The 18,587-nt window shown below is 29.8% G+C and overlaps 1 protein-coding gene and 1 pseudogene across 1 annotated transcript; both read left to right on the top strand.

Annotated features, from left to right (window-relative positions):
- LOC135950829 (uncharacterized) overlaps positions 1 to 1,563 on the top strand; it is a 53,458-nt pseudogene extending 51,895 nt beyond the window's left edge.
- A 30-nt stretch (positions 1,564 to 1,593) lies between these two features.
- On the top strand, positions 1,594 to 2,934 carry LOC135950828 (uncharacterized; the record flags this gene model as incomplete). The annotated part of the gene is made up of 2 exons (XM_065500354.1): positions 1,594 to 1,766; positions 1,854 to 2,934. Coding segments are annotated over 2 exons (1,254 nt in total), but the record flags the coding sequence as incomplete, so codon positions are not given.
- Between the last annotated feature and the right edge of the window lie 15,653 nt (positions 2,935 to 18,587).

The raw sequence follows: 18,587 nt of genomic DNA, 5'->3' as shown, positions 1-18,587 counted from the left end.
TCTCTCTGATCAAGTCGTATTATAGCTAAGAATTACATCAAAGTTGTTTTTTAACACATGATACATTTTTCATAAAATCACTATATATTCTTCTCAGACCAATAAGTACCAGAAGCTTGGTACTTTTTGCAAATTATAACCATAGAAGGATATAGCTGGAATCTAGTTATGTACCTTGTAAGAACATATGTATACCTAATACGAAATTTGAAAAACCCCCTCTAGCCACAGAATAATTAACTTATAATTATTATTATTAATTAATTTATAACAATTAACAAGTTACTTCAAATAATAACAAGCTCAAATAGTTTCGGTCATATAATGAATTCCTAACAATTTAAAGAGCAATATATCATATGATAAATTTAAACAAATGCCACAGAATATTCAAATTTCTATTGTTTTTCCATTTATTAATCCTTTAAAACCCCTTAGTGTATTTTAAATAGACAAACTATACAAAAACCTATGGCATAAATTGACTTTACTTTATAATATTTGAATTTACATATATCAATGATAATCTGTAAAACTAAATATTTGCAAAAACTAACAAAAATAAGTAAAAATACTAAAATTAAGAAAAACATGTTGAAAAACTAAATGGAATGTCAAAAGGGCCAATAGGAAATTAATAAAAATAGAAGAGCTACTATTTCATTTTCTAGTTCATTTTCAAGTTCATTTTCTAGTTCATTTTCTAGTTCATTTTCTAGTTAATTTTCTAGTTAATTTTCTAGTTAATTTTCTAGTTAATTTTCTAGTTAATTTTCTAGTTAATTTTCTAGTTAATTTTCTAGTTCATTTTCTAGTTCATTTTCTAGTTCATTTTCTAGTTCATTTTCTAGTTCATTTTCTAGTTCATTTTCTAGTTCATTTTCTAGTTCATTTTCTAGTTCATTTTCTAGTTCATTTTCTAGTTCATTTTCTAGTTCATTTTCTAGTTCATTTTCTAGTTCATTTTCTAGTTCATTTTCTAGTTCATTTTCTAGTTCATTTTCTAGTTAATTTTCTAGTTAATTTTCTAGTTAATTTTCTAGTTAATTTTCTAGTTAATTTTCTAGTTCATTTTCTAGTTCATTTTCTAGTTCATTTTCTAGTTCATTTTCTAGTTCATTTTCTAGTTCATTTTCTAGTTCATTTTCTAGTTCATTTTCTAGTTCATTTTCTAGTTCATTTTCTAGTTCATTTTCTAGTTCATTTTCTAGTTCATTTTCTAGTTCATTTTCTAGTTCATTTTCTAGTTCATTTTCTAGTTCATTTTCTAGTTCATTTTCTAGTTCATTTTCTAGTTCATTTTCTAGTTCATTTTCTAGTTCATTTTCTAGTTCATTTTCTAGTTCATTTTCTAGTTAATTTTCTAGTTCATTTTCTAGTTCATTTTCTAGTTCATTTTCTAGTTCATTTTCTAGTTCATTTTCTAGTTCATTTTCTAGTTCATTTTCTAGTTCATTTTCTAGTTCATTTTCTAGTTCATTTCCTAGTTCATTTTCTAGTTCATTTTCTAGTTCATTTTCTAGTTCATTTTCTAGTTCATTTTCTAGTTCATTTTCTAGTTAATTTTCTATGTAATTTTCTCGTTAATTTTCTAGTTCATTTTCTAGTTCATTTTCTAGTTCATTTTCTAGTTCATTTTCTAGTTCATTTTCTAGTTCATTTTCTAGTTCATTTTCTAGTTCATTTTCTAGTTCATTTTCTAGTTCATTTTCTAGTTCATTTTCTAGTTCATTTTCTAGTTCATTTTCTAGTTCATTTTCTAGTTCATTTTCTAGTTAATTTTCTAGTTAATTTTCTAGTTAATTTTCTAGTTAATTTTCTAGTTAATTTTCTAGTTAATTTTCTAGTTAATTTTCTAGTTCATTTTCTAGTTCATTTTCTAGTTCATTTTCTAGTTCATTTTCTAGTTCATTTTCTAGTTCATTTTCTAGTTCATTTTCTAGTTCATTTTCTAGTTCATTTTCTAGTTCATTTTCTAGTTCATTTTCTAGTTCATTTTCTAGTTCATTTTCTAGTTCATTTTCTAGTTCATTTTCTAGTTCATTTTCTAGTTCATTTTCTAGTTCATTTTCTAGTTCATTTTCTAGTTCATTTTCTAGTTCATTTTCTAGTTCATTTTCTAGTACATTTTCTAGTTCATTTTCTAGTTCATTTTCTAGTTCATTTTCTAGTTCATTTTCTAGTTCATTTTCTAGTTCATTTTCTAGTTCATTTTCTAGTTCATTTTCTAGTGCATTTTCTAGTTCGTTTTCTAGTTCATTTTCTAGTTCATTTTCTAGTTCATTTTCTAGTTCATTTTCTAGTTCATTTTCTAGTTCATTTTCTAGTTCATTTTCTAGTTCATTTTCTAGTTCATTTTCTAGTTCATTTTCTAGTTCATTTTCTAGTTCATTTTCTAGTTCATTTTCTAGTTCATTTTCTAGTTCATTTTCTAGTTCATTTTCTAGTTCATTTTCTAGTTCATTTTCTAGTTCATTTTCTAGTTCATTTTCTGGTTCATTTTCTAGTTCATTTTCTAGTTCATTTTCTAGTTCATTTTCTAGTTCATTTTCTAGTTCATTTTCTAGTTCATTTTCTAGTTCATTTTCTAGTTCATTTTCTAGTTCATTTTCTAGTTCATTTTCTAGTTCATTTTCTAGTTCATTTTCTAGTTCATTTTCTAGTTCATTTTCTAGTTCATTTTCTAGTTCATTTTCTAGTTCATTTTCTAGTTCATTTTCTAGTTCATTTTCTAGTTCATTTTCTAGTTCATTTTCTAGTTCATTTTCTAGTTCATTTTCTAGTTCATTTTCTAGTTCATTTTCTAGTTCATTTTCTAGTTCATTTTCTAGTTCATTTTCTAGTTCATTTTCTAGTTCATTTTCTAGTTCATTTTCTAGTTCATTTTCTAGTTCATTTTCTAGTTCATTTTCTAGTTCATTTTCTAGTTCATTTTCTAGTTCATTTTCTAGTTCATTTTCTAGTTCATTTTCTAGTTCATTTTCTAGTTCATTTTCTAGTTCATTTTCTAGTTCATTTTCTAGTTCATTTTCTAGTTCATTTTCTAGTTCATTTTCTAGTTCATTTTCTAGTTCATTTTCTAGTTCATTTTCTAGTTCAGTTCTAGTTCAGTTCTAGTTCAGTTCTAGTTCAGTTCTAGTTCAGTTCTAGTTCAGTTCTAGTTCAGTTCTAGTTCAGTTCTAGTTCAGTTCTAGTTCAGTTCTAGTTCAGTTCTAGTTCAGTTCTAGTTCAGTTCTAGTTCAGTTCTAGTTCAGTTCTAGTTCAGTTCTAGTTCAGTTCTAGTTCAGTTCTAGTTCAGTTCTAGTTCAGTTCTAGTTCAGTTCTAGTTCAGTTCTAGTTCATTTCTAGTTCAGTTCTAGTTCAGTTCTAGTTCAGTTCTAGTTCAGTTCTAGTTCAGTTCTAGTTCAGTTCTAGTTCAGTTCTAGTTCAGTTCTAGTTCAGTTCTAGTTCAGTTCTAGTTCAGTTCTAGTTCAGTTCTAGTTCAGTTCTAGTTCAGTTCTAGTTCAGTTCTAGTTCAGTTCTAGTTCAGTTCTAGTTCAGTTCTAGTTCAGTTCTAGTTCAGTTCTAGTTCAGTTCTAGTTCAGTTCTAGTTCAGTTCTAGTTCAGTTCTAGTTCAGTTCTAGTTCAGTTCTAGTTCAGTTCTAGTTCAGTTCTAGTTCAGTTCTAGTTCAGTTCTAGTTCAGTTCTAGTTCAGTTCTAGTTCAGTTCTAGTTCAGTTCTAGTTCAGTTCTAGTTCAGTTCTAGTTCAGTTCTAGTTCAGTTCTAGTTCAGTTCTAGTTCAGTTCTAGTTCAGTTCTAGTTCAGTTCTAGTTCAGTTCTAGTTCAGTTCTAGTTCAGTTCTAGTTCAGTTCTAGTTCAGTTCTAGTTCAGTTCTAGTTCAGTTCTAGTTCAGTTCTAGTTCAGTTCTAGTTCAGTTCTAGTTCAGTTCTAGTTCAGTTCTAGTTCAGTTCTAGTTCAGTTCTAGTTCAGTTCTAGTTCAGTTCTAGTTCAGTTCTAGTTCAGTTCTAGTTCAGTTCTAGTTCAGTTCTAGTTCAGTTCTAGTTCAGTTCTAGTTCAGTTCTAGTTCAGTTCTAGTTCAGTTCTAGTTCAGTTCTAGTTCAGTTCTAGTTCAGTTCTAGTTCAGTTCTAGTTCAGTTCTAGTTCAGTTCTAGTTCAGTTCTAGTTCAGTTCTAGTTCAGTTCTAGTTCAGTTCTAGTTCAGTTCTAGTTCAGTTCTAGTTCAGTTCTAGTTCAGTTCTAGTTCAGTTCTAGTTCAGTTCTAGTTCAGTTCTAGTTCAGTTCTAGTTCAGTTCCTAGCTCAATTTCTACTTTAAAGAAAACCATTTTTTTAAAATTTCCTATTGATCTCTATGAATTTTGTCTACTACCACACAAAAGCCTCCACAAACAAAACAATATAAATTATTATTGTAAATATTGAATTTTAATTGGCAAAATAAATAATAAATACCAGAAAAATCTGCAAAAATCATTTAAATCTAACTAATAAAATTGCAAGCATATGAAAATTACACAAAAATTTTTCAATAAAAGAAAAAAGAAAACAACTTTGCAATAAATTTTAGAAAAATAACAAACTATTTGAAATGTATGAACGACAAAAAAAAAGTATTATTTGAAAATACTCTAAGGTTACCAGTCACACAACTTCCGTTTCCGGTGTTGATTTTATAGAAAATAAGCAACAAAAAAATACAAATGAAAGCAAACTCTTTTAAACAGTGTTTTATCATCAACCATTTGGATAACGTTTAATTAAAGTGTTGAATGACATGGGAATGAACAAAATGGTTAGAAATTAAAAGAGATTTTCTGTGTGAAAGTTTTTGTGGCTGTGACACATGGTGGTGAAATGCACAAATTAGGAAATAAAGTGTGTAGATAGATTTTTTAAAAAAAAATTTAATTTTGTTTTTAAATAAGGTTTAAAAATGTATGATAAATTACTGCTTTTCCTTAGAGCAAATAGTTTTTGTGGAACTTAAGAATCAAAAGACGACCAAATGGCCTTTACAAAATTTAAACTATTTATAGAAAATAAGTTTGTATGTCAGTTTTGTTACAGAGATTGGAATTTTAGATATAGAGGGCGCTTCTGAATTTTCAATAACCAACAATGTTGTTATCTTATGCAATCTTTGCCTAGTATAAAATTATGTAGCACTTTTTCCATCTATATTCTGCATCGAATCTCTTATTTTTATTACAGCATTTTCACACGTTTCAGGTAAACAAAAGCCCTCTATTTACATTTCAATTTCAAACAAATTTTCGTATGTTTTTTATCATATTCTCAGTTCACAACAATAGACCACAATTTTTTCTATTATTCCACCAAACACACATTGTCATATGATACGTTTGCTTGGTAATAGAAAAAAAGGAAACAGCACATAGAAATACATGACTCCCTGGAAATTTCTGTTTGAGCAACATAAACAAAACAAGAAAAAGCGGAAGTTATAAAGACATTTTATACCCCCAGAGGTATGGCACAGCATTTTTTTTCATTCACTTTTTCTATTAATACCATCACACACAAAATTGTGGCAAAAGAATAAAAAGAAAACAAAATGTCGTAACAAAGTAATTTGTGTGTGTGAGTCAAAATCCTAAACAATTGTTACATTTTTTATAGCATACTTTTAGGCTTATAAGCTTTTACAAGAATCTACAAAAAAAAACAGTTTTCTTTGTTTAAAAAATTATTTTTTTTTTGCAAAGAAAAGGAATTGTGTGACAAATATTTTGTTGTGTTTGTAGTTGACTTATTGTTTCACATTTTTTTATGACTTAATTTAAAATAAGGAATAAAATAATGAAAAGCAGGAAGTAAAGTACTTTGAAAAAATTACAAAATTAACTGCTTTGTTAAAAATTAATCAAGGGTAAAGCTAGACAAGTAATCATATTTTTATGTCCTTTAATAAGTTATAAAATGTTAACAAATTTGGAATAACAAACTTGAAAACCTATTTAACGATTTAATTTTCAAAACTAAAGACAAGCTCAAATAGATTTGGTATACCCAATTCCATAAATCTCTTAAGTACGAAATTCCCCAATAAAATCACAAATAAACATTTTCCACTAAAAATAAACAAAACTCCTTCATAATTATTTATAAATAACTATATTTTTATTTTGTTTCCTTTGCAATATCCTCCTCATTCTATTTTGTCCACTTCATCATACACTCATCCTGCCACTTTAAACACTGGTAAAATCCTTTAGCTTCCACCACCTCCACTTATCTTTTGTATTTGTTTATTGCTTGAGAGTGTATCATCATCATCATCATCGGCGACGTCATCATCTTAAGTGTATTTACTTTCAAAAGTACTTTTGTATAAGAGTCTTAAGTATATTTAACCACTTGATTATTATAATTTTGCTTCCGTTTCCGTTTGTTTTTTGTTTTCATCTTTTTTTATAACTATGTATTGTTGTTATTATTTTTGTTGTAGTGTTTGTTTTACAAAGTTTGACTATCATTATTAAATTGAATAAATAGTAAGCAGTAACAATAACAATAATAACATAAATAAAAAAACAAAACTAATAGTTGAAATCTAGAGTTATGGAGGAATTAGACTATTTTTTGGATAAATTAAAAATTTGTATACTCTACGTGGTAGCTTAGGTTGCCTGGATAGACTAGGTTCAATTCCCTTCAAAGACTGGGTGATTTTGCAGACAAGTCTGGGTATTATTTTAGAAATGAACTGATTTTATATCAAATTCTAACATGAGGTGGGTAAGATCGATATTTGTTCCACTTCCTCAATTAATTGATTTTACTCTTATTGACATTTGGAATTTAAGTTTAGAGTTTTTTAGCTTTTCAAGGCTTATGGAATGTGTTTAGGGTTTTTAATGTCCCAACCTTTTTTGATTCCCGGGAATCGGGAATTTTTTTCCCAGGTACCCAGCTATTCCCGGAATATATATGAAACGGTAGTAAATTAGGAATATTATAGCCAAATTTCATATAAAAACTTAATGTTATAATTACTAAATATCAGAGCTTCGAATTAATTAATAAAATTTGAGCGTAATTCGCTAAAATCTTAATCCATAATTAAAGAATGTCAGCCTTTCATTCCATAAATCCATTCCTAATATTAATTTTTTTAGATTAATTCCAAAGCCTTTGTTTAAACAGAATTAATTTTAAAGTTAACAGAATTTATTCAAACTTTGAATGATTAATTTTTTGTTAAATCAAATCATTTATAAAATTAATTGAAAAACTTGTCTTAAGCCTTTTTGTACTAGATTTGAATTGAAGAAACATTTTAATTTTGTTATGGATTTGAAGAAGACATTTAAAGAAATTAGAATGATTCAATTCAATTCACTTTTTAAATAAATAATAATAATAATAAGCGGTAAATTATTGCCGAGATATAAGCAAAAAACTGTAAAAAACTTTTCACTGTTTTTTGGTGAAAAAAATTGAGTTCTAACTTGTTTTCTATGTATTTTCGTCAGTTTTTAATTCCCGCGATTCCCGACTAAAAATCCCCGGAATCGGGTAGTGAAAAATTGGCAAAATTCCCGGGAAATTTCTACCGGAAATTCCCGGAATAAAAACCCTAATTGTGTTGGAACTATGAAAATATGTTATTGGAGGTAGGATAGAGGTAGTAGTGTTTGTGGACATTTGATTTGAATTTTCCCGTATTGTCAGAATATTCCACGTACGGCTAAAGAACGAATTTTCCCTGTAATGCGGTATGCGATCCACTGTCCAGTCGACCAGGAATGGATGAGCGCTTGCCGAAAAACATATATTTCCTAAAAACTACAGGTTTCAGAAACAATTTCCCTAATTTCAGCAGAGCATATTCCATTGTAGTATCGGCGACGATGTTCCAGTGAGTCAATAGAGCTGGATACCCTACTGTCACCGATAAGCACATTCGACCTCTCCTGTACGCGGTAAGGTAACTCCAAAATATAATCCCAAGCCGATATATGAGAGTTGTATTCCATTTTGGGTCGGATATAAGTGGTGTAAATAGCAAGGAGATCAGAAGGAGTGAAGTATTTCCTACACCGTTTTAGAAAACCGAGCCACTTGAATGCTTCTTTCGACACTTGAAAAATGTGGTTTGTTCATCGGACATCACACTGAATACTGATGCCTAGAACAACAAGAGCAACAAGATTTGTCGTGCGCTTGTGTGTTAATATACAACATTGAGTCTTGCGTGCATTAAAGTCGACTCTGTTCGTACAATCCCATTCAGAGATTGTCAAAAGGTCCCGATTAAGGTAATCATCCATGTTTTGCCTCATTACCTCAATTGTCGGTGATTGAGGCCTGGTCTATAATTGAATGAATATGATTGGCAAATGTTGCTGTCATCTGCAAAAGAATAGATAGGGTTTGAAGTTTGGCGTAGAAGGTCATTTAGAAAGATAAGAAATAATGTAAGAGAAAGAACTGAGCCTTGCGGTACTCCTGAATTTAACTTGAACTCGCTTAATGAGATCCCATCTACAACAACTCGTATAGTTCGACCTCTGAGAAAGCTCGATACAAATCGAGAGCAGTGATTACCGACACAAGAAGCTCACTATGTCACACCCTATCGAACGCCTGGGAAATGTCTAGAGTCACCACGTTACTTTTACAAAAGCGGTAAATAGAACGACACCATTTTTGCGATAGGAATGCTAGCAAGTCTCCAGTAGAGCGTCCTCTACGAAAGCCATACTGTCGGTCTCTGAATATATTGTTGTCCTCTAGATATTTCACAAGGTGGTGGTTAACCATACTCTCCATAACTTTGGATAGTGCAGAACAAATTGCTATTAGGCGATAATTTTCAGGATTGCTAGCCTCACCCTTTTTAGGAATTTGCGTTATATTAGCAACCTTTCAACATAAAAGGTCAGCTAATAGACGATCTACCATTGAAAAATACTGATTCAAGACCAGTACTGGCATACCATTAGACTCAGGAGACTTCTTTTTAAATGTACGAGCGCGAAAAAATATATTCGGCATAGTAACTGATACTCTTTCGAGCTCGGGTAGTGGTTGATGGCTTTCGGGAAGGTTCGATAATTCGAACCTATTCGAATAAATATAGTACATCCTTTTGGATGAAGTTGCTGTATTCTTTAATTCTTGTTTTCACAAGAGCCCAATACATTTCCACAGGCCGAAGTTCTAGACAGTTGGGTGGATTTGCTTCCAGAGGAACATAATTTACATTATTGTTTGAACACCACTCAATGGCCTTTTTTCCACATTTGCATGATGCCAAATCGGGCCATAAATATGAAGGTATTCTTCTGTGCTGTTTTAAGAAAGGTAAAAGCTGTTTTTATAGACACTCCGTAATATATATTTCTGTGTTTATTGTGCCTGATATCACAAATGATTGGCTTTTTTGCCACAACTACAAATGGCTTGACACACAAGAAACATCTTGGGGAATTTTTTTTGTTTTTTGTCCGGTATTGTCTTGATCCGGATGTTGTGAATCGTCTGCCAGTACATAAGTTTCACCATCCATCATACAACAGATGTATTTTTTTATAAATTTTGACCTCAAATTGTTCGCTCTTGCTTCTAAGTTCTTTACAGAATTGCGATTTGGAACTTTCTTAACTTTATACGACTTCAACCCGGCATTAGCTTTGTCTATGTGCACAAAAGAATTAAACTGCTTTTCTGATAGAAGTATTTGCTGCTAATCGAAAGAGTTGTTCAACTTCTTCTTTTGCCTTACCGAATACTGTTACACCTTTTATTCTTCCTGATCCTGGTTTTCTTTCAATGTTCAGTACTGTTTTCAAAACAGTGTGACGATGAACTTTCAGATTCTATTGCTATTTTTTTGAAAGCCAATATTGGATTTTTTGGAAAATTTTTAATTATTTTTTTTCTTACTTTTATTCGCTGTCCAGAAAGAACTGCTCATATTTTGAGTTCAAGCTAATATCGGATACTCTGTGCCAAAATGAAGCGTATCCCAAAGAAAGCGATCTACATCGATTGAAACAAATATTATTCGAACGGTCAAGGTCTGGACTTCACTAAAAAGTTTTAAACAGGTATTACTTAATTTATCCGAACATTGTAATGATGGAATATTACGTCTTCATGTCCGGCCGCTTATTCTGGTCATTTTTCGGCCGATGCTCACTTCAAAATAATCACTTGCATTCGGTAGATGTTCCCTGTGATGGTTTGGCTGGATATCAGTAGCTCATAATAAATAGGAACATTTTGCTTCCACGAAATACAGAAAATTACCTCGGCTCTATGGATATTTGGCTTTTTCGTGATTCGGCTGATTAGCCAGGCATCACATACGATTTCTGGATACTTTTTTATCGCAAGTAATGATATTCTTTTATATCGTTCAAGTAGCTGACCCGACAGACGTTGTCATGTCCAAGTTAAAAAAAAGCTTGTGTTCGATTTGTGAATTTGAGAGAATAAAATATACAAAAAAGCGCTACTGAGAGACGAAGAACCTATGTTTGTTGTCAAAAACCTAAGTCTTGCAACAACAGAATACATGTAAATCAATGTACATATTTTGAGGTTTTATATAAGTAATTGACTTTTCATCGGAAAAATTAGTGATCACAGATCGAGCTCCTTTTCATGATTAAACGGTTATTGGCCAAGTTATTAGAGATTTTAGATATTTTGAGTTTTTATATAAGTAATCGAATTTTGGTCTGAAATATGATTGATCACAGATCGATGTATTTTGCAGATGTATTTAATAAGTGGGAGTATTGTGGACGTGGACAATTTTTATTTATGTAAAAACTTTTGCGGACTATGTATTGTATACATTAAAAAACAAGTAAGAAAGTATGGTCGGTCAAGCCCGACCATATAATACCCTACACCAAGTAAATGAGTAAAAATATTTTTCTTTTAAAATATCAATAATTTATATTTTTGAGTGATTTTCGGAAGTGGGCCTTATATGGGGGCTATGACCAATTATGAACCGATCGCCATAAAATTAGGTCGTGTGATTTACGTCTATATTAAAGTTAATTATGTTGAATTTTGTGTGTATACCAACATTTTTAAGCGATTTATGCACGTTAAAGTGATTTTCGGAAGCGGGTCTATATGGGAGCTATGACTAATTATGGACCGATCCTTACAAAATTTGGTGACATGAATTTTGTATATATAAAACTTATTTGGAGCGAAATTTGTGTAAATACATAGATAAATTAAACATTTATGACCGATAAAGTCCAATTTCGAGGGGACATTTGTATGGGGGCTAGGTGAAATAATGGACCGATTTCAGCCAGTTTCAATAGGGTTGGTCCTTGGGCCGAAAAAGTAATATGTACCAAATTTGATCGACATATCTTCAAAATTGCGACCTGTACTCTGCGCACAAGGTTTACATGGACAGCCAGCCAGCCAACAAGACGGACGGACGGACGGACGGACGGACGGACGGACGGACATCGTTTATTCGACTCAGAAAGTGATTCTAATTTATTTATTTATATAGATCTTCATTTCGGTCATGTAAAGTCGTCGTTCAAGGTATCTCAGCTCAATTCGTATGAGACCCAATTTACCTGCTTTTGAATGAATCCTACTGCTAATGATTTTGCAAGCTCTTGTTGAGTTTGACAACAATCTTCATGGAATAATACCTCCAATTCTAGGTCTTCAAACTTGCTTGGCTGGCTTCCATGTCAAAATCACAACTACTGAACCGTATACAACATATCTCCCATGTTGAAACCGATGGAAACTTATTTTCAAACTAAGAAGTGAATCAAAACTTTCCGTATATGACGATTCGAATCATATAAATTGTTAAAAACAGAAACCGTGTTGAAAAGATACGCCTATCTATTGAAAATCCCGTTTATTTTTGAAAATCTAGAAAGTTTTTGTAGAAAGAGGATTTTCTACCATATACATATGTATATTTTCAGTAGCAAAATTTTCATAATCATGTCCAATATAAGTTTTTCATATAAATCCTGACAAACGGAATGAATCCAGGGAATTCTGAATCCATACTTGTATATTATTCCAACTTGTTACAAATGTTACGACAATATGAAAATATCCTTCATATTTTGTCTGAGTAGAAAAAAAAAACACAATCAAAATGTAGATTTTTCTTACCTTTGAAAAAAAAAACAGAAAGAACGAGTAAATGATAAACAAAAAATTGTTTTGGTTATTTTTAAATCTTCGCTATTGTTTATGATATATTTGTCTGTAACTAAAGTACTTTTAGTTGCTTTTCAATTGTGCTACAATAAAAAATTATGCATTGGAGACTCAATGAAAGTCTAACCCATATAGGAATTTTAATTTAGAAGTATAGCGATTCTGCGATTGTCAAACAATTCATACAAATTTTTCAAACATTTTAAACTTTAGGACAAACACTTTGAAAGATCAAGTGACTTTGTAATGACCACTACATACCATCTTAATTACTTAGAAGTAGTTTGGTAATGGATACTTCTGCTGAAGCACTTTAGATTACTTTCAAGTATTATATGTAGCTCAAATTTAAAGAATTCCAAACAACGTAAAGTAAAAAGTAGTCAATGCTGATTTCAGTCACCAAAAAAATTGCAATTATCTCTTATTATTAGCTGTTGTTGGGCAGTTGTTTTTCTATTTTCCCAAATAGTTTTGTTGTGTCTAATTTTGTAAATGGCTTTTCATCAATTCTAAGTTTTAATAAGTATTTACTTGCATAAAAGAATCTAAAATAAAACAAAATAATATAAAGTGGTCATTGTACTCAAAATAGTTTAAACAAATTAAACTAATTAGCATATTGCTATTAATTTTATTTATTTAGTTCTAATGCTTTTCAGAGAATTTGTCAAGTATTTTATTTCAACAGCTTATATTATTTGTATTATTATAATATATTATCTTGATTGCTCTTAAAATTTATTAAAGTTTTAAGATTTATATACAAATATTTTCATTTATTTAAAATTTAAAATAATTCTTCTCTTTCTTTTTTATTATCTTGCTTAATTACCCTTATTTTTATGCTATGAACATTACATTCATCTATTTATCTCATTTTTTTGCACAAAGGGTCATTTATTCAAGTATTAAAGGAAACCGGAAACATGAAACATTTTTTAGCGCAAAGTTGATAAAGAAACCTTTGAATGTTTGGCATACAAAGTTTAGTTGAAAATTCAAATAGCAAACTTAAATGATTTTAGATTATATGAAAATATCTAAAGGGCATTGGGAGCGTATGATTAATATTTATTATTATTTGAAATTGTATGAAACTTAATTAAATAAATTCTATACAAAGGTCGCCCTCAATTAACAATTTTTCAATTTATTCTTTAATTTTACATAGTGTCAAACTAAATACATAAACTTTGTTTTAAAAATCTACCAAATTATAGCATTTAATTAAATATTGATATTATTTGTTTTTATGTTTTTTTTTTGTAAAAATAATTTAAAATAATAATTTGACATTTATTTGCTGTGTTTATAATATAAATTCTATGTATTATAGGTATGTATGTCATTTACTATTATTTTTTTAACAACTTTATATTAAATAAATATCGTACACATTATGTTGTAGTCGAACTCGTACTCTACTGGATAGATGTCAGGCCAAAGTAGTAAAAGACAACAAAAAAAAAACTCACAGAACAACAACACAATTTTATAATTAAATTTTCCACAGGAATGAATAAATTTGTCTATGATTTTATAGATTTATATATGGCTGTAAATATACCTATATATATGAGCAAATCCCATAAAACTTAAGTATTTATATTAGGTAAAGAGTGGAGCTAGAAAAAAAACATACATATACTTGTATTATGTTAAATAAAACTTAAACCCTATTATCTAAAAATTCTCAAAAATACATACATTTATTCAAATATTGTACAAATTTATTAAACATTAAAATATTGGCATATTACTAAGTATTTATAAATTTATCCACTTTTTCCGGAAATCCTCCAATTAAAGACGAGGTGGTCCACTTAAAATTGGACATGTACTGGGATACCTTTCCCGTGTTCTTTAATTCTTTATTTTAGAATACCTTTCCGAAATTATGGACAGCCTCCAGTGGTACAAAATTTACACTATTGTTTGAATACCACTCATCATGAGGAATTTTTGTTCATTTTTTGTCCGGTATTGTTCTTGAACATTATTTTGTCCATCAGCCACATACAAATCTTGACCCGGAAGTTTTGAAAAGTACATAAGTTTTACCATATTTACATGCTTTTTAGTTTTTTACAGCATTGCGATCTGAAACTTTCTGAATTTTACCAGCACTAGCTTTGGCTCTGTACACAAAATAATCAGAGAAGTTAACTTTACGAACTGCTATCTGATAGAAGTGTTCGTTTTATTTTGCCTTATTAACATCTGTTATACCATTTTTTCTTCCTGATCCAGGTTTTCTTTCAATGTTAAAGACTTCCTTATACTGTTTAATGGCTTTTGAAACAGTGTGACGATGAACCTCAAAACTCTAGCTATTTTTTGAAAGTCCATATAGGATTTTTTTCACATGACCCAAATATCGGTTGAAAATGAACGATTTAGAAAAGATATTTTTTAAAAGCTAACGTGATTAAAAAAAAGTAATTTGTTATACCAACGATAAGCTTGGGCTGGAATAGTGTGTATAAGTTTTTTCTGACGAAGTCTTTTTATATAGAAAGTGGTTTCCAAACTTATTCTTTAATACTATAATCTTAGCGTCGACAGTGATAGTTTTCTTACTACAATTTTACCTTCAATCATGGTTCTTTTTTACTTTAATTTTACCTCCAATTGTGGTTCTTGTTTTACTCCAATTTTACCTTCAATCGTGGTTAATTTTTTAATATAGTTTTACATCAAATCGTGGTTCTTTTATTACTCCAATTTTTTCCTTCAATCGCAGTTCTTTTTTCTTGAATTCGCAGTCCGTTTTTACTTCAATTTTTCTTGCATTCGCAGTTCTTTTTCTGCTCCTACTTTTCCTTCAATTACAGTTCTTTTCTTACTCCTATTAGAATCTCGGTTCTTTATTCCAATTTTACCTTCAATCGTTGTTCATTTTTATTGCAATTTTACCTTCGATCGTGATTCTTGTTTAACTTCAATGTTAACTTCAATCATTGTTCTTGTTTTACTTCATCTTTCAATCGTGGTTCTCTTTTGACTCCAATTTTACCTTCAATCGTAGATCTTTTTTTACTCCAATTTTACTTTCAAACGTGGTTCTGGATTTACTCTAATTTTACTTTCAATCGTGGTTCTTAATTTACTCCTAATTTACCTTCAATCATGGTTCTTCTTTACTTCAGTTTTGCCTTCAATCGTGGTTTTGGTTTTGCTCCAAGATTTCTTTCAATTTTGGTTCTTTTCTTACTTCAAATTTACATTCAACCATGGTTGTTTTTTACTCAAATTTTACCTTCAATCGTGGTTTTGGTTTTAATCCAATTTTACCTTCAATTGTGGTTTTTAGTTTTACTCAAAATTTACCTCCAACTGTAGTTATTTTTTATTCCAATATTACTCTGGTTTTACTCCAAATTTACCTCCAATTGTGGTTATTTTTTACTCCAATATTACTTTCAATCGTGGTTCTGGGTTTACTCCAAATTTACCCTCAATCGTGGTTCAGGTTTTACTCCAAATTTACCTTCAATCGTGGTTCTATTTTTACTTAAATTTTACCTTCAATCGTGGTCTTGTTTTACTTAAAATTTACCTTCAATCGTGGTCTTGCTTTACTCCAAATTATCATCAATCGTGGTTAATTTTTTACCCAAATTATACCTTCAATCGTGGTCTTGTTTTACTTAAAATTTACCTTCAATCGTGGTCTTGTTTTACTCCAAATTATCATCAATCGTGGTTAATTTTTTACCCAAATTATACCTGCAATCGTGATTCTTTTTCTACTCAAATTATAACTTCAAATGTAATTCTTGTTTAACTTCAATTTTTACTTCAAATGTAATTCTTATTTAACTTCAATTTTTACTTCAATCTAGGTTCTTGTTTTACTCCAAATTTACCTTCAATCGTGGTTCTTTTTTTACTTCAATTTTTACTTGAATCTAGGTTCTTGTTTTAAACCAATTTTTTTTACTTCAATTTTTGTTCTTGTTTTAATCCAATTTCACTTTAACTCGTGGATTTTTTTCTACAATTTTGCATCAATTGTGGATCATCTTTTACCTCCTAGTTTTTCCTGAATCGTATATCTTTCTTACTCTAACTCTTACATCAGTCATGGATCTTTCTTACTCTAATTGTAACATCAATCGTAGATCTTTTTTTCACCAATTTTGATTCAATTGTGGATCATCTTTTACCTCCTAGTTTTTATTGAATCGTGGATCTTTTCTTACTCTGATTTTAAAATCAATCGTGGATCTTTTTTCCACCAATTTTGATTCAATCGTGGATCTTTTTCTATTTATTTTTCCTCTACAAACTTGATCCTTTTTACTCCTACTTTTTTTTCAATTGTAGATATACAATTCTATATATATTCCTATTTTTGTTTCAATCGTTCAATATTGGATTTTTTACTCCTGTTTTTGCTTCAATTGTGGACCATTTTATCTTTATATGTTTGTTTGAATCGTGGATCTCTTTTTGTTTCAGTCGTCGATCTTTTTTTACAACTGGTTTTGTTTCAATCGTGGATTGTGTTTTACTCCTACTTTTGCTTTAATTTTTTTTTCATATTTTAATCTTGAAAGAGGAGAACTTTCTGCTTCAATCGTGAACCAATCGTGGATCTTGTTTTATTAAAATTTTACCATCAATCGTGGATCTGTTTTCACTCCAATATTATTGATCGTCGATCTTTGTAACATAATTTTTTTTTCAAGAATTTACCCATATACTTTTGCTAACACTTATATACCATATTACACAAATATGTATATTTATTATTAGTATGTAAAACATTAAGTGTAAGTGTATATATGTTTGTATTTGAGATTGTATATATCAGTATATTGTATGTATTTCAATTTTTGTTGATTTTATACTGAAGTGTGTTGAAAATGTAACTAAAATCTATATGAAGTTGCAATTGTTGTTGTAGTCGATGTTGATGTTGTTGCTACAGCTACTGTTTTACTGCTGTACATTTTGTGTGACTGCAGACATTTCTATACAACAAATATTAATAGAACATAAATTGTAAAACCGAAAATTGTATAGTACCAGTTTGAGAGCATGACCAGGCATGTCAATGGCTTTTTACATAACAAACTGTAATACTAGATGCAAAGCAGGGAGGTAGCCAAAACCATTTGAGGGGCAAATTTGGTAGACAATTATAAAAATTAGTAAAAAAAAAAACTAAAATAATTTAAGACAATATGGAAAATGTTTAAAACTTTAAATTTAAGATAACATGTCCCCTTTTTTCCCACCACTCTGCTTTATAGAATGCTATAGACTTACAGCTTTGCAAAACACTCATCCATACAGCAAAATCCTAAATCAACCAGTCATGTAGATGTGAGTTGTTTTTTTTCCTCCAGAATGGAAAAACACAAGCTACTTAACAAAATTTCTGGCCAAGTATTGTGGGGAGGTTAAATGCAAAAACCAGAAATCACAAAACTCAAAATGTTTTGAATCACATGATGTTGTTGCCCATGATCATGATGTTGTTGCTAACGCTGATGACTTTCCACAAGGTATGTGAAGTATGTATGTTTGCATATAGTATAGGATATGTATGAATTCAGATGAAAACATGATGTTTAACTTTACAAATCAATTACGTATTTGAACGTATACAAAAATGTATGAGTGTAAGTTATAAGAACGAAAATTTAAGCAAAATTAAAATCGTTACAAAAAAAATTTGAAAATACAACTAAACCCCAGAAACATCAAAAGGTTTTGGAATGTTCATTACAAAATATGGCTGTACCATGTACATTTCCAACTGGTCAATAATTGTAAATTCATTATGGTGTGAGTGGTAAAATGAGTTGTAGTAGTAGACTACTTCATCATTATCATCACTGGTAGCTACAGAAATTCCTGGTTTTCAAATTTTTTGCTTATAAAGTGTCATCGAAGTTAGCAATTTTCTAAATGTTACACTGCTTCGCATTTCATTCATTAAATCATGAGTTTTCTTTTTTTTTGCTTTTCTTTTTGTAACAACTTCAGTTTTGATTTTCGGCTACTATTCAACTACACATATATATACACAGTTTATTGCACTCTGTCTCAGAAGTTGTTTTATTTCCTTTTTTGTTTAAAAGTCAACCATTGAAGTCAAACCAAAACCAAATGTATGGCAAACCACAAACACACTTGACATTGACTTCAAATTTAAATTAACTCAAATGTTTGCTACTAAATGCAAAATTGGTAAAAATCTCACAAACATACAGACATATTTTTGTTGGTAGTAGGAAAGTTATGCAATAAAGATAGTTCAAATAGAAAGAACAGTTATTAAAGTTTAAAAGCTAATTTGGAATTTAATCAAGAATTGGTTTGTACTCCTTATTTCTTAAGCAAAATTACTAAAAAAAAAACAATTTAAGAAA

Source organism: Calliphora vicina, chromosome 2, assembly GCF_958450345.1.
Source record: "Calliphora vicina chromosome 2, idCalVici1.1, whole genome shotgun sequence".
Taxonomy (NCBI): domain Eukaryota; kingdom Metazoa; phylum Arthropoda; class Insecta; order Diptera; family Calliphoridae; genus Calliphora; species Calliphora vicina.
This window is presented reverse-complemented; position numbering and strand designations above follow the sequence as displayed.